Source organism: Lepidochelys olivacea (assembly GCF_965140295.1).
Source record: "Lepidochelys olivacea isolate rLepOli2 genome assembly, chromosome: 25".
NCBI classification, from domain to species: domain Eukaryota; kingdom Metazoa; phylum Chordata; order Testudines; family Cheloniidae; genus Lepidochelys; species Lepidochelys olivacea.
The window spans coordinates 14005079-14026035 of NC_140435.1; the positions used below are offsets into that span (position 1 = coordinate 14005079).

Sequence of the window (20957 nt, forward strand, 5' to 3'; positions counted from 1 at the left end):
GTTCCACGTCGTTGTTTTCTTTTAGTAATTTCTAAAGTGGAGGCCGTGCCCAGATTCATAGAGCTGAAAGCCAGAAGGGGCCAGTCTGATGAACTAGTCTGACTTCTTGCATACCACAGGGCAGAGAACTGCAACCAGGGATTCCTGCAGCAAGACACAGTAATTTGTGGTCAAGCTAGAGTATGTCTTTAGGAAAGAGACATTTAATTTGATTGAAAGATGGCGAATGCTCAACAATTCCAGTGGATCTTTTTTTCCAGTCTGAATGACAGCCCTGGAGACAAGAGTCTTCTGTCATCAGGTGCATCCTGGGTAGGAACTGCACCAACTTCCCCAGCATTGTATCTCAGCCCTGACCTTGGCCTCTCCACTGAGATTGACAGCAACGGGGAGCAGTTAGTAGCAATGGAGGTGGTGTTTTTATGGTCTCTTGTCCCAGATGGGGGATTGATTGAGACCTCCCAAACTCATTTCACATAGGCTGCCAAACAGCCATCATGTGGTAAAGCCATCTGGGCATCACTGACCAGAGCTGTATCCGGCCCTACAGGCCAATTTACACCAGCACGTAACACTAAATGGAGCTTCTCCACTGTAACAGAGACCACTGAAATCAGGGGAAGCCTTTCTATGGCCCTCATTACCATAGTATCAGTCTTTAATGTATTTAGCCTCACAACACTGCTGGGAGGTGGGGCAGTGCTGTTAGCCCCATTTTACAGATCAGAAACTGAGGCATGGAACAACTGGGTGACTAGCCCAAGGGCAGGCAGGGCGTCTGTAGCAGAACGGGGAATTGGATCCATGGCTGTATAGTCCCAGGCTAGCACCCTAACCACTGGACCATCCTTCCTCCCTGTTAATCTCAATAGGCTTTGAATCAGACCCTCGAGAGGAAATGTTTCAGACTCCATTCCCAATCCACGGTCAATCCAGTCCACTTGTCTTTGTTAGCAGACAGCTTGTTAAAGTTGGTAGTGAATCAGGGCATTTTGGAGGAGTCCTTAAGGAAGTGATCTTCAGGTGAGATCACTGTAGATACTCAAGGGCAGGTAGCGTAACCCGTTCAGGGAAATTACACAGGGGTTAATCACGCAAAATGCCTTTGATCAGACTGGGTGAGCCCGTCAGTCCTTTCTCCACCTACTGCCCCGGGTCATATTTGAAGGTGGCTATTGGTACATCCCATTGTCGAGGCAGTACGGACTTGTAGACTGGGCACTGGCCTGGGTGCCAGGCCTTGGTTCTGTTCCTGGCTCCGCCAGTGACCTGGTGTGTGACCTTGGGCAAGTCACTTCCTCTTGGTTTCCTTCCCCGTAAGACAGGGATAATGAGACTTGCCCAACTTTGTACGGCTCTTTGAGATCTCCAGTGTGATAGCACACTCCAGTGGCCCCTTGAACAGCATGCAACTTCCCACTGTGCAGCTCAAAAGCCCTTAATGCAATTGTATACATTCAAGCCATATTGCTGCAAAGTTGGACCAGAGTCACTTTAGTTCCGCCCCAAAATGGCTGGGGAATATCACCGCATTCATGATCTTTGAGCTGGTCTCTGGAGCTGTGGGTGTCACGTTTACTTCGTCCATGGACACATTAGATCCTGTCTCTGGTTTTCTCTCATGCCCCTTGCTGAATTCAGTGAGATTGAGAGAAGGGTATGGGGCCAGATCCCGGGGTCACTTACAAGTGAGGATACTTTGAAGAAAGAATAACTGAGCTGCATGAAGTTGTTTCTCAGTTTCTACTTTTTACTGAGAAACTTCTGCTCCCATAGCTGAGATTGGAGCACAGATTAGCTTAAAACAACAACAGCACACAGCACTGGCTAAAAGAGCAGGACAGAAAAGCAAATTCCTGGAGGCTTTGCACAGGCATCAGTCTGGCTGGTGCAGACTGAGCCAGAGGGTGTGTTTGAGTGTGTGTGAGTGTACACAAGTCTCTGCAAGTGTATGTGTGTCCATGAGAGAGGGTGTGTGTACAATGTGTGTACAAAGTATCTGAGTCTGTGATTATGCATTTGTGGGTCTTTGGGGCCACACGAGTCTCTATTAAGCGCATGGGTGCTTGCCTGTGTTAGCACGTGCCTGTTTGTACATATGTGCGAGCAGACCCATGGCAGTCAGGCCACGCCCACAGCTCTGGGCAGGTGCATGGGAGCCCTGTCTCTAAGGTTGCTTGGCACAAAGCATTTATAGTAGTCGAGATGATCAGCTACATAGATAGAGCCAGATTTAATTCCAGCATTAACCAAGCCTCTGGTTTTGCACCCCCAAAACGCATGCAGGTGCAACCAGCTGCTTCCGCCAAACATGCCCTTGCAAATAACTGGGGGTGCAAAACTGCACCAGAAAACTCTGTTTGTAAAGAGGAGCCGGTGTTTGAAAGCCTGACCCACACGGTCGCGAGGCAAAGGCAGGACAGACTGGTAAACCTCTTCTTCACATGGGCGAGCAATGACCTCTCTGACTGGTGCTTTTCCTTACTATTGTTTGGAATACAATAGCGCTGACTGAGATCCCTGAATGAGACATCGTTCAGGCCCCAAAGAGCAACTTGCCCAACCTCATACAGCAGGGCTGTGGGTGAGCGGATGCCAATGCCAGCTCCCTATCCACTAAGCCACACGGCTTCCCACATGAGCAGATGTTTACCACGGTGAGTAAAGGATTTACAGACAGATTAGCTTGATCAGCGGAGTGCCTGGGACATTGGTCTTCCGGGGTAGAACAGTGCCCCTTATTACTTTAAAGGAGCTTTCTTCCTTAAGTGAACACACATCCCAACTTGGAATCTGGCCACCCAGATTTCTCTTATGAATAGGGCTAACAACATCAACACTGCCCCTGCTGCAGACATATCATCATGTGCCCTAGCCGGCCCCGGTGGGCTTGGAGGGGCCCCTCGGGGCTAGCAGGTGAAGAATGCACTGTGCACAGTTGTGACTGGAACGAGCCAAGCCCACGGCAAGCATCTGTTTCGACTTTGTGTTGGGTTTCTTCCAGCCTGGCCAAGTCTCCTCTCTATGCAGAAGAAAGAAAGAAAAAAACTCCCTCAAATATGTTCCTAATATCAGCATGTGCCATAAAGGTTTGGTATTTCACAACACAACTCCGGCAATTGAGACCCGATGTGTGACTCCTCCGACACCCCCACACAACCTCATCCTTTGCGAAATCGCAGGAGCCGCAGTCTAAGACCGGCTGCGGCGATGGCTGGGGATCTTCACCACAGTTGCTGTGTGTATGTTTGGGGTAGGGGGAACACACGAGTCTACTCAAAGAGTTTGCTCTCAAGGGGTCATAACTGACTGCAGTGCAGAGACCTAGCACAAGACCTAGGCACAGAGCAGACCCAGCACAGGCCCCGCCCACTGGGCCTCACAGAACTAGTACGCGCCCCTCCCCCTGGGCCTCACGGACCTAGCACAGGCCCCGCCCCCTGGGCCTCATGGACCTAGCACAGGCCCCGCCCCCTGGGCCTCACGGACCTAGCACATGGCCTAGGCACCAGCCATCAGCACCAGTTAAGTCCTACTTTAGCCCTATGGGTGGATGTGGGACCTTAGTAGCGCCCAACTCCCACCATGGTTTGCCACTGGCGGGATTTCAGCGGAGCTGGTGTCACTCCCGGCCTCATGCAAATTTGAGCCCCGCTGAGTGGGGGGGGGGGAGGAAGGGGGAAAAGCCCCCTTCTTATTGGCCGTCTGCCTCTCTGCCCGCCTCCTCCAGGGGCAGAGCAACCAATCAGAGCTCTATCTCCCTGTCCTGCCCCCTCCCCTCCTGTGAGCACCGCGTGGGCTCCTCTCCCTGTCCCTGTCCCTGGAGCTGCCCCCCCTGGCTTGGGAGGGGTGAAGAACCGCAGGGGGCATGGAGGTGAGGTGCTGAAATGGGGGCTGGGGAGCTGCTGCGGCAGAACTGGTGGGGGCTGGGTGGGGGTGGGGCAGAAGTGGGGTGAGGTGGGGGTGGAGGAGCTGGGGGGCAAAACTGGTGGGGACTGGGTGGGGTGAGGACAGAACTGGAGTGAGATGGGGGCTGGGTGGGGGTGGAGGAGCTGGGGGCAGAACTGGTGGGGGCTGGGTGAGGTGGGGGCTGGACTGGTGGAAGGTGAGGGCAGAACTGATGGGCGTCTGGGGGGCAGAACTGATTTGGAGACGAGGGGCACAGGGTTGATTTGATCGTTGGGGGACAGAATTCATTGCCGGGGGGTGAAAACTCCTGCAGCAGGGGCCAAAATCCTCCTACCCAATATGACTGGGAGCATGGGCAGCATTAACACACTTTCTGTCTCAGTCTGGGCAGGGGCAGTTCACCAATTGTTGGGCAGACTGAAAACCCCCCACATAATCTCTTTGTAAATAGACACATGTTTTGGGGGGCCAATTTCCTGATTTGTTGGCATCCAACTCATTTATTTTTTGATCTCTTGAGGCTGGCAGTACCCTGTGTGGGACTGAAAGGGGGATCACGCCTTCTGCTGGGCTCTCTAAACAGAGGTGAATTTCAGATTTCTCCATTCCTAACTCAAACCTGTCCAGGTCCCATGTTCCGCCTTTGCTTATTGACGTTGGGTCAGATTGTGCTCCCCACTGAGCATAGACATGAGATGCCACCGAACTGCTAGGGTTTGGGAAGGTCAGGAGGCCAAGTAGAGGGTATCCACAATCTGCAGCCACGCTCTGTGTCAGCATGAAGAGGGTGGGGGATGAGGAGGGGGCTGATGGCTCCAGGAATATGTTGACCTGGTGGGTCCATACCCAGCTGTAGAGTCCAAAGGCTGCTGCAGTAGTAGCCGTAGTACCCTGCCTCTGTCTGGCTAAGTATTTATGAGGGTCCTCTCAGTGAGGTATCTGAGTGCGGACACAACTTTCCCGCTTTGTCTGAAGGCTGTCGCAGAGAGATGGGTCATATATCTCACTGTTGTGGTAGGATCCATGGTCATCACATCCCATACCCGTCCCTACACCCTGTGGGAAGTAGTAGTAATAACAACAACCTCTAGCTGTTATCATCCAGAGATGTCCAAGCAAAGGAGGTCAGGATCCTTATCCCCATTTTACAGATGGGGAAACTGAGGTGCAGAGAGGGGGCGTGGCTCCCCCATGGTCACCCAGAAGGCCAGTGGCAGAGCCAGGAATAGAACCCAAGTCTCCAAAGTCTCAGTCCAGTGCTTTGCCCACTATGTGTCAATATACCTAATGTACAGATGGGGAAACTGAGGCATGGTGAAGTGAAAGGCCTGATCCCATGAGGTGCTGAGCGGTACCCACTGCCCTCAGTGAAGTCAATGGGACATGAGGGCATTCAGCACCGTGAGGGATTGAGACCTAAATGCCCTGCCTCAGATCACAGAGTCATAGCAGAGCCAGGAGTCCAATAACCCATGGTCCCTTGCTATAACCCTGAGATATCTTTTAAATGTACTAAACTGGGTCTCCTGGTTTCATCACTAGCCTTGCAGCTTCCAAAGGGAACCTGCTGTTTCAAATCCACGGCCAGATTCGCCAGTTCACTCCCAGCATGAGCCCCGTTTCGCTGGCCAGTTCTGTAGGGTTGATTGCATTGCCAGAACTGTGCAAAGCAGCTGGACCATACCTGTAAGTCTGGTCCCCTCTCGTTACCTGATGACTTTAAATGACGCCGCTAAAAACTGCCTAGTGCTGCATTTCATGCAGGTATTTGCATGGCCCAGACTGCAGGGCAACTAGATACCCATGTCTTAAAAATGTGTTAAACGGCTGCTGAATTATTGAATCGGCATAAAGCCCCAGGCAATGTGTTTTTAATTATCTGCTGGCTTTCAAGTAACTCGTCCCATTAACATCCATGTGAAACACACAGCCAAGGCCCTGAGCTCATTGAGAGAGGAACCCATGATTTGCCAGGGGCCCGTAACTCCCTCAGGATGATAGCGATTCCCTTCCTATCCTTCCCAAGCTAAGCCTCATAAACTTCTATTGCCCCCAGCGCCTATGGCGGCATTCAAAGATTCCTGTCTTGAACGCGGCACCAAGCTGGTTGGAGACTTGGATACCACCCACATGGTTCTCAGACTGTCCTCCTTAGATGGTTAAAAGGGACTGTGGAGCGAGACCAACTGAATTCGAACCTGACCAACTGTTTCTACGTGAAACAACCTCCCCGGATATTCTAAGGGCTTCAACCTCGGAGCTGGGGTCAGCGTCTCAGCATGGCCTAATGGAGCCTGGGAAACTGAAGCCCCCTCTGCACTAAAGCTCCTCTCTCATTCTGAAGATGTCCCGACACTACTGTTCCCCTGGCTTCAGTGGGAGTGGACCTGCACCTCTGGTTAGTCCTGTGGGTTCCCAAAAGGGTCGATCAGCGGGGGGCGGAGGAGGGAAGGGTGGGTGCGAAGGAAGAATGACCTAGTCCGATGTCTCACCAACAAAAACTCTGTTCTTGGCTCTTCCATTGACTTGCCGTGTGAACGGTGCAAGTCTCATCTAGTCTCTTGTGGGCTGTAAGAGTTTAGTCTAATTTTAGTCGTTGGGTTAGTGTGTGGGTGTGGGTGGCCCGTGATACACAGGAGATCAGATGCGATGCTTGGGTAAAAAGAACAGGAGGACTTGTGGCACCTTAGAGACGAACCAATTTATTTGAGCATCAGCTTTCGTGAGCTACAGCTCACTTCATCGGATGCATACCGTGGAAGTGAGCTGTAGCTCACGAAAGCTCATGCTCAAATAAATTGGTTCGTCTCTAAGGTGCCACAAGTCCTCCTTTTCTTTTTGCGAATACAGACTAACGGCTGTTACTCTGATGCTTGGGTAGTCTCTTCTGGCCTTAAACTCTCTGACTGTAGCTCACTCAGTCTCTCTGTGTCTTGGTTTCCTTATCTGGCAGGGACAGGGAACTGTACGAATGCTTAGCGATCGAGCTGGTTGGGAAATTTTTCAGGGGAAAGGGTTGATTTCGACACATTTCCCATTCTGAAAAAATTTGGAAATAAAAAAAAAAGGTTTAGAAATTGTCAGTGTCCCATTTTGGACGGTTTTGAAATGAAAAGATCCAATTTCAGTTCAAAACAAATTTCAGAGTAGCAGCCGTGTTAGTCTGTATTCGCAAAAAGAAAAGGAGGACTTGTGGCACCTTAGAGACTAACCAAAGTACTCCTTTTCTTAGTTCAAAACAAAACTTTTTCTTTTAAAACGTAAGTGAATGTATAGTCAAAGGCTTTTTAAAATAAAAAATGTTGAAACTGAAATAAGCATTTTGAAATGATCAACTGAAACATTTCAGTGGACCCAAAGTGACTTTTTTCCAGATTTTCAGTTTGCCAAATTTTTGAGATTTCCACTTCTCATCCTGATTCGGGACAAGAAAGTTTTTTGAAATCTTGACAAATTTTGCCGGACAGGAAATACATTCCCTGCCCAGCTCTTCTTCGCATCAGGGTCCCTGATCTAGAATGCTACCATAATATAACCATTATTCGTATTCCAGTAGGCGCTGTACAAACAGAACAAAAACAGTCCCTACTCCAAAGAGCTTACAATCCAAGTATAAATCACAAGATGTTCCCAAAAGGCAGCTGGCTCCTTAGAGAAGTAGAATCTCTTGGAACTTGCGTCTGGGGCCTGTGGCTTGTTTTGCTGTTGTTATTTCTGTTCTCTCTCTGATTAAATCCAAATGCTTTCAGCTCACCAGGGAGGTGCATGTCAGGGTCGGGCTGCATCTAACTTTACCTTACAGTGTGTATTGTGTGTGGCTAGCTCTTTCCTCCTTTGATTAATCCATCCTGTCTGGCAGCACCTTTGCCCAGGGATCTGGAGCTTTCCCTTGTTCCTTTAGTAACAATACTGAGAATGAAATCCTGGTGAAAAATACAAGCTTCTCCCCTGGCTGGCTGCTGGCAGTGTAATTAATTCATTTGTAATTGATTAATATGGTGGAAATGCAGTTTGAAAAACAGGACAGTCCCTGCCCCAAAGATTTAGCAAAGCTAACGTGCAACAAGAGACCACGTGGAACAAATGGCAAGGCAAAAGTGTACTGATCGTGGTTAGTAGAATAAGCAGTGGACTAAACACGCCCATCGCCTTGTGTTCTGTAGGCATCAAGGCAGAGGGGATTCTGAGGGAGGAGAACATAGGGCCTTTGGACTCCCATACCTGTGGGGATCTGGGCCTTTATTGCTTTTTTTACAGGGAGCTCTTCCCAGGCAGAAATGCCCTCGCTGCTCAGGGATCAGTGTCTCAATTTATTGCAGCCCAGTGTGTTGCCATCAGAAGCACTCTTATGATGTGTTTGTATTCCAGTAGTGCTAGATGTCCATGCCAGGGTCAGTGCCCTGTTGGGCTAGGTGCTGTATGTACACGTAGTGAGAGACAGTCCCTGCCCCAGAGAGCTGACAGTCTAAGTACACAAGACAGACTCAAGATGGGAGCAGAATATCTACAGACGGGCACCTGAGACAGAGTGATGAAGGGCTAGATTTCCAAAGGTATTTAGGTGCCTAATGATACAGGTAGGTGCCTAGGAGGATTTTCAAAATGCCTCTGCATGTTAGGTTCCTAACTGCCATTGGTTTCTTGGGATGGGCCTGGACTAGAACCCTGGACCTAGACGCTAGATGCACACTCCATACAACCCCATGCCCCACCCCTTCCAAGCATGGAGGATTGGAATCTGGGTCTAAACCTGAATCCTCCAGGACTTTCATGAATGGCTGTCTAGTGCAGCCCCACGGTAAGGTTGGGAAGCGTTTACCAGTGCCCTGTGGCGGAGGGGAAGGAGGAAAAATGCTCCAGCCTTTGGCTCCAGGGGTGAGGCATCCTGCTCTACACAAACGATAGGTGCGGGAAGAACAGACTGAAGGGGACTCGGGAGTTTGCAGCTGGGCTGTAGAACCAAAGGTTGCCCCGTGGTTTTTTTGGGAGGCAGTGTTATCGAATGGCTAGGGCTCTGTACTAGAAGATCTATTCTTGACTCTGCCATTGATCTGCTGCGTGACCTTGGGGAAGTCACTTCCCCCTCTCTAGAGGGAGGATCATGACCCTGGAAAGTGCTCTGAGATCTACAGCTGAAAGAGCTACGTGTGCTGGCAGTGGAGATTTTCAAAAGTGACTTAGGTGCCTACATGCCATTGGTAGCATTCATGCTCCTCAGTCCCTTAGGTGCTTTGGCTAGCCTGCCCTTGTGTCTTTTCTGCATAGCATCGTCCCTCTCTGCCCCTGGAAAGCCAGGCCTGCGCAGAGAGCGATGATGAGACATTGGCTGGCTCAGGGGCAGGGCCAAGAGCTCACCCCACGTCCACCTGCGTAAATACAGTATGTCACTGCAGCGCTCGCCTCGCTGCCAGCCCAGGGATCGCTGGCTCTCTCTTCTGTCTGCTGGTGGGGGGTGGGTGCAGGAGCCAGGGGCAGAGGGGCTGTGGTTTCACAAGAGAGGTCTTTGTTCTTTTCCTCGAGGCCCGCTCCAGACTCCCATTCCTTTTCCGGTCAGCCTGCTGGGTGTGAATTTACTGCTGGGTTTTGACAGCCTTGGGAGGCTGGAGGCCTCTGCTAATCCGCAGCACAGACCGTGCCAGGGCAACACCTCTCCCGTAAAGGGCCTCTGCTGGCCCCTGGCCTGGGGGAGGAGGGATTGCTTTCCAGTGCCCATTCAGTCTTGGGCCTCTCTCTGTTGCAAGTGCTAATTGTTCCCTCATGCAGCTGTGATGGGGGCACTTGTCTATTGGAAACTTGACTGAGACCTGCCAAACTCATGCCACCTAGAATGGCAAACAGCCACCAGGATGCAACACCTTTGTCATTGACAGTGTGGGCTGGGCCCATTAAACCCCTTCCAAGTCATCCATTCTCCCCCAGCTCACGAGCAAGAGACATTTTTATTGTATGTATCACCGTAATACTTAGAGGCCCCAACCAAGGCCCCATAGGTGTGGTACGGTGTAAGAGATAGGCCCTGCCCCGAGGAGCTGAGTGTCGATAGACAAAGGAGGGATTATACTCCCCAATTTATCCCCAGGGCACTGAAGCCCAGAGAGATGAAGTGACTTACCTGAGGTCACTCACTGTGTCGGTGGCAGGGCAGCGAACTCAGTTCTCCTGCCTCCCATCCCAGTGCCTTAACCACACAAGACCATCTGCAGGGTTGATAGGCTTGTATGGGGCATTCGCTGGGGCGAAGATTTTCAGAAGTGGCCCCTAATTGTGGGTGTCCAGCTTGAGAGCTGTAGGGCCTGATTCCCAGAGGTGTCGCTTGATGCAATTAACTGGGGCTTCCCAGCCCTATGCCGCACTGGACCCAGCACGGCACAGCAGCTGCTTCACACGTGGCCGGAGAAGTGCTGTTTACGAGCTGCAAGGTTTAGGGCCCCAGTGGAAGCCGGCTGGCTCCAGTCCTGGCCGGGAGTGGATGACTCAGCTGGGATTCCTGCACACGGGTCACTCGGCTGGGCCGGGCCGCTCTTTGGAGCATGGGGCCGCCATTCGTCCCTGCCATGGAACCGCCAGCCGGGGGGGTCTACAGCTCGCGCCTCGAGAGGTGGGTGTAGCTGCCTCCCGCTCAGACCCTGCTTCCTGGTTCAGTGTGGCCAGGAGGGCGGGAGCAGAGAAATCTCAGTGTATCTGGAATAGGGTCACTTGTTCCACAAGGAGGTACGATGGCTTTGCAGGCAAGTGAAAGGCAAACTCCAGCTGAGCTCCAGGCAGCGAGACAAGACAGGTGGGCGTGGGCCACTGCAATGGTGGGAGACCTCCCAAACTAGACACCATCTCCCCGATCAGTCTCTGTCCTGAAAAATCACAGTTTCCCTCCAGACTTCAAAAGACGAAGACATCATTATCTCCAGTCTGCGCCGCCTTCTGCCTCTTCTCAGGCCTCTCTAGATCATGATGGTGTTGGCTAACCCCATGCTATCCCCATCCTACAGCTCATGGGCTATTGAGGAGTGTCTGAGCTGTGTGCAACGTTGGGCATGGCCTGTCATTGACCAGGGGGCACCTGGCCGTGTGGTCATCGAATCAGCATTCTGCATTCAGTCTGCACCTATGAAAGGAGCCGTGGGGCTGGCAGTCCCAGCCTCAGCGCAAGGCCCAGAGGTAGCCAGGATTAGAAGCTGTGACTTAACAGGATGAGCCTCCCGATGCAGATCATAGTAGGCAGTATGTCAGCGTGGGGTGGCTTGGGAGAGGCAGTGTTGACTAGTCATTGTAGCAAAGGACTGCAGCAAAGGTGTCTTTTCCCAGCTCTTGGGAGGAGTGCTGTTTAGTGGCTACTGCAGCGGACTGGGAGCTAGGAGTCCTGGTTCTATTCCTGAGGCTGCTCTAACTTACACCAAGCACTGGGCAGGGAGCCTCAGACAATGGGGAGCATATAGATGACTTAAAGCTACCTTTACCTTACCTACTTCATCCCCTCCCCAGGAACAGAGTAAGACAGCAGGGGGTAAAGGGTGCGGGTCTCTGTGTCCATGGGATGCTCTCTGGGGTTTTTTAACATGCCTGGGGCCTATTGCAAGCCAAGCCTGCTTGGGGATGATGCATCCCAACTGGTTAAGAACATAAGAACGGCCAAACTGGGTCAGACCAAAGGTCCATCTAGACCAGTATTCTGTCTTCCAGCCGGTTTCAGAGTAACAGCCGTGTTAGTCTGTATTCGCAAAAAGAAAAGGAGGACTTGTGGCACCTTAGAGACTAACCAATTTATTTGAGCATGAGCTTTCGTGAGCTACAGCTCACTTCATCGGATGCATACTGTGGAAACTGCAGAAGACATTATAACACAGAGACCATGAAACAATACCTCCTCCCACCCCACTCTCCTGCTGGTAATAGCTTATCTAAAGTGATCATCAAGTTGGGCCATTTCCAGCACAAATCCAGGTTTTCTCACCCTCTGCCCCCCCCCACACACAAACTCACTCTCCTGCTGGTAATAGCCCATCCAAAGTGACCACTCTCTTTAAAATGTGTATGATAATCAAGGTGGGCCATTTCCAGCACAAATCCAGGTTTTCTCACCCCCACCTCCACCCCCCTCCAAAAACCACACACACAAACTGTCTTCCAGCAGTGCCCAATGCCAGGTGCCCCAGAGGGAATGAACAGAACAGGGAATCATCCAGTGATCCATCCCCTGTCGCCCATTCCCAGCTTCTGGCAAACGGAGTCTAGAGACACCATCCCTGCCCATCCTGGCTAATAGCCATTGATGCCCATACGCCCATCACCTCCTCTTGTGTGGTCTCCTGGAAGTAGCACTCCCAGCCCAGGTGACTGGTTGGCTGCTTGAAGGCGGAGCAAGGCGTTCAGCTTCAGTTTCCCTGCATTAGCTTTACAAGCTGGCTGCTTTCCCCCCTCCCCGCCCCCCCCCCCCACAGCTGTTCTGGGGCCAAGCTAATAGATATCTAATTCCACCCCAAGGGAAATTGTCAGCTACAGGATCTGGCTGGGGATTGGGGTAGGGGGCACTGACCCAGCTGGCTGGGGCTCAGGAATGAGCCCCGAGGGCTTTGTTCTGTGTGACTCAAGAACCAGAGGCCACTGGGTAGCCCCCCCACTGGGCAGGTAACATCCCCAGGCTCATCAGCCCAACCACACGTCCAACAGGAAAGCAACATCAGCCCCCAGCAGCGACTCCCTTTCCACCCGCATTATGTGTGGCCTGTGCTGGTGGCCAGCCAGGTCCCAGAAGGAGTCTCGGCTCGTTTGACCACTGTCGCCAGTTGCGTCATTGCAGGGGGGATTGAGAAATGGAGGGGGAGGTGGAAACAAGCCCCCGGCGGTGCAGCTTGTGCGATGGGTGATGCCAAAGCCTGCCCCAGCACACGACACCACCGGCCACCAAGGTACAACGCCTCCTGGGGGGCGGAAGGCACCAGCCCACTTCCCTTCTCTCTGTCTGGGGGGGGAATAGCAGAGGCAGGGGCCGCTGGATACGCCAAGGCAGGGATGAAAGGCTTCTGGAGGAGGCGTTGACTCACTTAGTGATCTTAAGCAAGTCTCTGCCCCAAGCTGTGCCTCAGTTTCCCCATCTGTAAAATGGAGAGGATAATTACTCCTGAGGGCATTCTGCGCCAAAAAATTAAATATTCTGCGCCAAAAAAATTAAAATTCTGTGTACAATATTTTAAAATTTGGCAAATTTTATTTGTCAGATAAATGTGGAGGCTCCAGCATGGCACTGGGGAGTACAGGCCACTGGCTGCACAGAGGTGGGAGGTCACTGTGCAGCTCCCTCCCCTCCACTCCCCCTCAGACACGGACTCAGCGGTGAGGCTGCACCCAACCCTGACACAGCGCAATGCCCGGGCCTGCCCCAGAAACACCCCATGGCCCTGCCCCTCCGTGCCAGGCAGGCTCAGCAAGGCAGGATCCAAGTGTGGAGGGGCTTAGTGTGGGGGGATCCAGATTTGGGTTGAGAGGGTTCTGTGTGGGGCAGTCTGGGTGCAGGCGGTTCAATGGGGGATCCCGGTGTGTGTGGGGAATCTGGATGCACAGGGGTGTGTTGTGGGTGCAGTGGTAATGGGACTCTGCAGGGGGGTCCACGTGAAGGTGGTTGGGGCTCAGCCGGGGGGTCTGGGTGTGGCGGGCTCAGTGGGGTGGGGACCCAGGTGCAACAGGTTGGGGCTTCGTGGGGTGGGGATCTGGGTGTGGCTTGTTGGGGTGATCCAAGTGCAGGGTGAGTGGGGCTCATAAGGAGGTTTCTGAGTGTGCTGGGGTGAGGCTTGGCAGGAGGGTCCGGATATGAGGGGATCCGGTTGCATGGGGTTTGGGCAGATCGGGGAGCAGCTCCCTGTACAGGGATCCTTCCCCCTGCAGCTGAGGAACAATGGGTGCAGGAAGTATGTTTGGAGGGGGGGGGGCAAGTTTGCAGAGCTTCCTGCAGCCGGGGGAGAAATCTGGGGGTAGGTCTGACCTGGCCCTGGTTGCCTTGCAGGGGAAGAGGAAGTCCTGTCCTCCCCAGCCCAGCCTGGACTAGCAGCTGAGCCTGGCGCAGGGTAGGAGCCACCAGCCGGGTCTCCCCCAGTTCTGCCTCCTGCCCCACAGTGATTTACCTCTCTGCCAGTTGCCCTGGTCACCCAAAACATACTGCTGGGGAGGGTCGCATGACCGTTCTTGTGGCTTCCCTTTGCTTCCTCATCAGAAAGTCATTGTTCTACAAGGAAACAAATAAATCTGCGGGGGACATAAATTCTGTGCATGCATAGTGGCACAGAACTCCCCAGGAGTAAATAATCCTTCTGGGAGGCCTAATTTTGTTAGTATCCACAAGGTGCCCATAGAAATGCCTGTAAATAATATCTGGAGTACGATACCTTGCATGGCAGGGGGACTAAGTCTAGGCCTAATGGGACACCAGCCACACCTGCAAGCCACAACCACCCTCCCCAAGGACTGCAGACCTGTCAATCATTGCAGACAGGCTGTATCCCCTCAGTGCTCTTTATTTCCAAGCATTTTACAGCCATGAGCCCATTAACTTGCACACCCCCACCCTGGGAGAAGTAAGAAATACTGATCATTTTGTCCACCACTGGGATGCACCCACCTCTGGGGTGGAAGGTGGCAGCTGTTTAACAGTCTTGCCGGAACACTACCCAACAGTTTAAGTCAAGAAGTGAAGGAGAAAGCAATGGAAACTGCAGAGAGAAGTTGAGAGGGGCGGGACAGAAGGCAAGAATTTGACACACCAACTTATCCTCCCCGGGCCAAGTATCCTCTCATGTTTGGGTCCTCTGAGGGATAAATAGCTACAGGTGTATAGTCTCCAGCTGTTGCTAGTTCTGGGGGAGGCAGTGTGATCTAGTGGTTTCAGCAGGATTGGGGTGCCGGGGGGGGGGCAGGATTGCTGGCTCTATACCTAGCTGTGGAAGGGGGGTATGGGCTAGCGGTTAACCTGACACCCTGACTGTTGCCAGAGGTTATTTACGGGTTACAAAGGGACGGGGCGTCAGTCGCCTCTGAAATAGTGTCTCTAGCAGCATAGTGCCCCCTAGCCGCAGCCAGACAAATGCTACGTCGTCGCATTCACAGGCTATGCCTGTGCTCGTCCTTGATGCCGCGAGGCTGTCTCCATCCCGGCCCCTTTCCTTGCAGGGTAGATGTGTGCTGGGGCTCTTTCCGCTGAGTTCTGTGGGCTTTGGATCGGGCTGTAAGTAATGCAGCCAAATACGCCCCCTGCTGGCAGACCAGAGAGCAGCAGGTCCCTTCTTGCGCTACGGGCATACCAATGGGCTCTTACTCTGGCTCCAGAGGTGAGACCTGCCCCCTTGATCCACTGACCCCTGGCCCGGCTCAGGTGCACCCACCCCCTAACACGGAGTGCAGCTGGAGAGTCACTGCTCCTGAGGATCTGCTCCAAGGCTTGCCCCAGCTACAGGCCCAGACTGGGTGTCCCAGCTATCCTGGTGCAATGAACCCCTTCTCCTCAATTCCTACTAGTGCAGAGGGCTCACCCCGTGCATGCCAGGGCTGCAAGGACCAAGCATGTGGCTGCCTCTTGCACACAGGGCTGGGGAGAGGCCTGGGCAGGCTCCTTGTTTGTAGCTCCACCCCGCTGCCTCCTTAGGCTGGAAATCTCCAAAGGCAGCAGAGGCAAACAAACGGGGCCCGAGCTCGGGGAGGAACCCGTTTTTGAGGCGCAAGCAGTGATGGTTCCAGCTTCTCCCAGCGAAGCGTTTCTGTCCCTGCAGGGTGATGGCTGGAGGGATACTAGACCACAGGGCAGGTGTCAATGGAGGTAACAGGATGGATCAGCCTCTGCCAGGTTTTCAGGTGCCAGCTGGGCAGAGGTGTGTAAGTGGAACGCTCCAGCGTTGCGGGCCCAGAGGCTTTGATGCTGGTCAGCGTGAGAGTGGGGCCCACGCTGCCTTGGGGTGGCTGTCTGGGACAGCACAGTGAAAAGGGTTTCGGTGTAACTGAGGCCAACAGTGGGGGTCTGTGTCACCGCTAGTGGCTGGGCTACATAGAGGTTTGTGAAGTGGACACAGAGGTGGCTTTTCTAGCTCAGTCCATAGAGGCCTGTGTGCTTAGATCCAAAGGTTGCAAGTTCAATCCTGGGTGCAGCTGACCCACCTGGGCTGTTGTATTACATCAAGCAGGATACATAGATTAGGTGATGATCCTCCAGGCAGTCTGGGAAAGGCATGTATCCTTCTGTACACCCATTTCGTGAGGCTGCGTAGGACAGGGAACTGTGGGTCCAGAGAGCTAGGCTTGTCCTGAAATATCTCAGGCAAGATCATGGGCATCACCTGTCTACCCCTTTCACCTGAGCATCTCCAAGCACTTCACAGATACTAACTCATGAGGCGCTCAACAGCCCTGTGAGGGAGGTACCTTTCTCCCCATGTTACAGATGAGGAAACTGAGGCACAGTGTGAGGAAGGGACTCACCCCAAGAGCTGTCAGTGGGCAAGTGGGAATAAAACACAGAAGCCCTGACTGCTAGTTGCCACTAGACCACGTGTCCCTCACAGAGCTGGGAATAGAATGCAGGAGTCCTGATGCACATTCCCCCCATCCTGAACACCAGACCCCATAGACTTTATAGTGAAATGCATGTTAACTGCCCAATAGAGAAAGATCCCTCCCTCTTTTTCTCAGTCCCAACTCCTCCCTCTTCAGAATGTCTGTCACACAAGGAGCCCCCACAGCTCTCATCTCCAGCATTAAAAGCGCTTCAGCACATCCTGGACCCAGGAGATGTACTTGGAAATCCGAGTGTAGATGTCTGGGTACCTGCGATTCCCACACCTCTGCCCGGAGAAGGAGACTATGCCATGTACCCTGCCCCCACAGACGAGGGGGCCCCCGGAATCACCCTACAATGCAAGAGGAAACCTGTTAGTAAAGGACGAGACTAGCTAAGTCTGAAGGAAGAGGAAAGTCTTAGGAAATCAAAACGAAGCCTGGAGCTGGCCCTGTATCACCCTAGGCAGAAGAGAAGGGTCAGGTCTGGACTGCAGTGAATATAAAGGGGATTTTTACTGAAGGAGGCTGCTGGATGCAGACAGACCCTGGGGTTCTCCCTGGCTCCCTATTCCCCTGACTCCTGGCCTGGCCTCGAGAGGCACAGCGCTGCTGCCTGCACTCCAGATAGCAAGCCACCAGTGTGGGGAAAGTTTCTGTGGCAGTAGCCTTACCAGGCATGGATGGGTGTTGTGCTGGGTGTGAAAGGCCACACTGCTGGGGTCCTACAGGGCACTATCCCACAACACTGAAGTCTAAAAACCACTTGGGTGACTGGGCGCTGGAAGGAAACTCGGAGTTCTGGCTGGAACTGACCGAACCAGGTGGAGAACTTCAGTGCTGGAATCGGAGCGGGCATGGATCTGATCCTGCAGGTGTCATGGCTGGCACGGACAAGGCACTACGGTGGGGAAGATCACAGCACCAGCTATGGACTGGCGCCGGAAGCAGCTTCAGGCTTCCCTCCAAAGCTGGGTTTGGCAGCGTGGGCTCCGCAGGGGCGCCTGGAGGAGGAGAAGGCGCTTACCGAGCAGACCCCCTGGAGGGTGCTGTTGAGGCTGGCCGCACACAGCATGTCGTCGTTGACGTGACCCACCCACAGCGCTTTGCAGATCTTCCTGTCCACGATGGTCGTCTTGGTCTCCCTGAGCTCGGTGGGGATGGTGCCAAAATTGGAGGTGTCGCCCCAGCCCAGCACTCTGCAGACAACCCCGGGAGAGAGGTCGGTGTTGGGTCGGGGGAGCCTGATCCGCTTCACAAACTGGGTAAAGATGGCCGACTTGTTCAGCTGGGGAGACGAGAGCAAACGTGACCCATGTTAATACTCGGGGGGCGTCTGTCTCGTGCTCGTGGCTGAATCATGTAAAGAGGTTCACGAGCCTATAGCTGCCCCGCCTAGCCAGTGGAGCTGGCAGGACAGGCGCGGCCCTGGGTTCAATCACTGCTGGGGGGCTGTGATACAAATACAGTCCCATTTCTTGGTTTATCCACACCCACACCCACACCCACACCCAGCTCTGGTTTTGCCTCTTCGAATGCACAGGAGCCTGTCTCAGCATCACACGCTGTTGAAAGCAGCAACCCAGCGGCTCCCATTTACTAAAGTTGCTGACTCGCAAAGTCACGCAAAGAGAACCCGTCGAATGTGATCGCTGCAGGGTTCGGGTCAAGCCAGCGATGGTGCAGCCATCCATCCTTCAGAGCCTCTGCTCCCTGCCTTCCTCCACACTCCAGGAGCCAGATCCAGCTTGGCTGGAAAGCGGGTGCAACTCCACTAAAGCCCCCAGACTTGCAGAGGGCTGAATTTATTTTTTTTCAGAGCTGTAAGGCCACCTAGTGGCTGATTTAGTTATTCCTCTCCGGAGACTCCCTCATTCCACTGCACAGGTGGCAGGGAGAGATTTTTCCATTCCGCCCAGGGCTGCGTTTCCTGTTCTGACCCACATCCCGACTCCTGTGCCACCTTCAGACAGGAGACAGGGGCTGGTACTGGGGCTGCTTCTGTCCTGCTGCCGCCGAACTATGTCGGGCTGTCCCGCGGCTGCCATCAGCAATGCCCCTTGCTGTGTCCCAGGGAACCCCAGGCCCTGGCTGGGGACAGCCGGGATTGCAACATGACAGTGAAACCGACTTCATTTTTGTCCCTGTATTTCACCTCCTCCTCCACAGTCTCACCTAAGGCCAATGCAAACCACTCACGTTCCTTTGAACCCACCAGCTTTGAGCGGCTTTGATCTGGGCCCCACACAAATACCTGCCTCCCAGCTCTGTGGGCTGCACTCTTAATGTGAACGTGACATCAACAGATTAGTCATTTAACCCTCTGGTTGGCATTTGCTGCAGTGGGTCCAATTCAGCCCTGTTGTGACCTCTGCTGGCTTTAGTATGGTCATCAGACCCGGGGGAAATTTGAGCCTGATTTCCCAGTGGGGGTGGAGGATGGAAGGGTAAGGAACAGAAGATGGGAGTTTGATTTCCCGCCCCCCCCCCAAAAAAAAAAAAGAAAAAGAAAATTCTCTCTAAACTCTGAGAATTTTGGAGCCGCTGAAGGTTTCCATCAAGGTTGTGAGCTTCTCTGTTTCCACCAGGGATCTAAGGAAACTCCTGTTGTGACCAGAGCAACTCACTTCCAGCATGCGGATGTCATTGTGGACCGTCCGGGCATTGAAGTGTGGGTGCATGATGGACTCCCGGATGCTGAAGATCTGCTGAGAGGCCTCCTGGTGTTTCAGGGAGTGAGCCCCCAGCACGACACGCAAGGAGGGGGAGTGTCTGAAACGAGAGAGGGATTGAAATCAACCCGGGGCTGGCCTGCCTGGCACAGGGCTGGAGCCAGGAACAGGCCAGAGAAAATAAGGGGATGGGAGCACAAAATGGGGGGCATGCCCACCTGAAAGGGGCAGGAGCTGAGCTGCCCCTGCTGGGATTTGAACCTGTGTCCCCAGCAAGGGTAGAGATTTCAACTAGGTGCTTAAGCTTTGTTGGGCTGGGCTGAGGGCTCCTGGGAAGGTCCCTGAGCTGAGCAGTGGGGCAGGATATCTTCCACCCCTTGCAGTGAATGTCAGGGGAGCAGGGTTTATTTCACATCCTAGGGGAATGCAGCCATCATGGCCAAATGGGGTCCCCCAAAGCGCCGTGACTTACCTGGGAATCACACAGTGAGCCGCCGTCATCACCCACTTGTGCCAGACCAGGAATCCCCCGCAGACGTGCTGGCCATCCAGCTGGATGGAAGCAATGTAGGGCCGGGAATGGGGCTTGACTTCATTCCCCCCGATAATCCAGCTCCCCAGGGCACCTGTCCCAAACCAAACAGCTGTTTGGGTGGGGGGCGGGAGGAAGAATCCACCATCGAAAATGGATGATCTTGGGGGATGGGGGGGCAAAGCAAGGATTCCCAAAGGGGCAGGGAACCATGGGGCTCTGGGAATGGCTATGTCAGAGCATTGGGGAGACGCACCAGGGGCTGGATTATGCAACCCTGACTCAGACGAGTCGTCCCCTCGGGGTCAAATCCGACTGGACGCAGCTCCATTCACTTCCACAGGGGCTGCGCCCACGGGCCGGGAGGTGACATCTCTCCCCCAGCCTGAGGCACAGGCCCTAAGTACACCCAAGGTCATGGGGAAGATGCTGGGATTAAAGCTCAGCCCTACCTGGCTCCCAGACAGAGGGCAGTAGATCAGACCTCTCTTGAGGTACTTATGCTCAGGAGCATGGGGGGAAATCCTGGCCTCACTGAAGTCAATGGCCACTGTCAGAACGCTGCTTGACATTTGAAGCATTTCTCTTTACACCCCCTTGGGCGGCAGGGCTATCATCCCTCCCTTTACACAGGGGAAACTGAGGCATAGAACTGAAGCAACTTGCCCAAGGTCACGCAGCACATCTGGGACAGTGCTGGGAATTGAACCCAGCTCTGCCAAGCCCCAGCTTGGCCATACTTACTAACCACTAGGCCATACTTCCTCTTTCTGTACATAGCCACCCACCGCAGCTGTCTCAAGACCCTATGCCCTGCCGCTTCTCAGCATCTAATTGCTCAGCCCAGGAGCGTCTGTGCTCAGACACCCTCGCCTCATGGGTCCTCCCCACTGAGCCCCTACTCCCCTGGAGGGGCATCATAGTCTGTTTTCCTTTACCTGCCGGGATGAGCACAAGGAGCAGCAGGCTGGTGCTCCCCATGACGGCTCTCTTTGCTCCTGCACGCTGGGGGAGGATGGTGAGTGCTGACGGCTGAGGCTCTGGGGGTTAAGTAAGCCCGGAGGGCATGGGAGGGCCTTGCAGTGCCACTATCCCACATAGCTAGGTTGCTGCTAGGCTCTCGGCCTGCCCTGCTGGACTTGGTTCCTCTTCAGTTTGCGGGCTTGTGCAATCCCTTCTCCCCAGCCCCTGCGGTAACAGCCACAAGGGAGAAACCTCAGGGTTCATGCAACTTCAGGGGGGCAATTTAGACACACAAAGAGGGCATGGGCTCTGTGCCTTTGCAGGGAGCGGATGTGTTATCAGGCAGCGCAGAG

At 53.6% G+C, this 20957-nt stretch overlaps 1 protein-coding gene across 2 annotated transcripts; it reads right to left on the minus strand.

Annotated features, from left to right (window-relative positions):
* Positions 1 to 14391: 14391 nt before the first annotated feature.
* PRSS57 (serine protease 57) lies at positions 14392 to 20957 on the minus strand. 2 transcript variants are annotated; one of them, XM_084614659.1, is made up of 5 exons: positions 20580 to 20737; positions 19582 to 19735; positions 19065 to 19209; positions 17465 to 17725; positions 14392 to 16790 (listed from the first exon to the last, which is right to left on the minus strand). In XM_084614659.1, exons 1-5 carry the CDS (start codon positions 20620 to 20622, stop codon positions 16638 to 16640), a joined length of 756 nt encoding a protein of 251 aa, XP_084470785.1. In that variant the 5' UTR covers positions 20623 to 20737; the 3' UTR covers positions 14392 to 16637. The 2 variants fall into 2 exon arrangements, with proteins under 2 accessions (XP_084470785.1, XP_084470786.1); XM_084614660.1 differs by lacking the exon at positions 19582 to 19735 and having other exon boundaries at positions 20580 to 20957.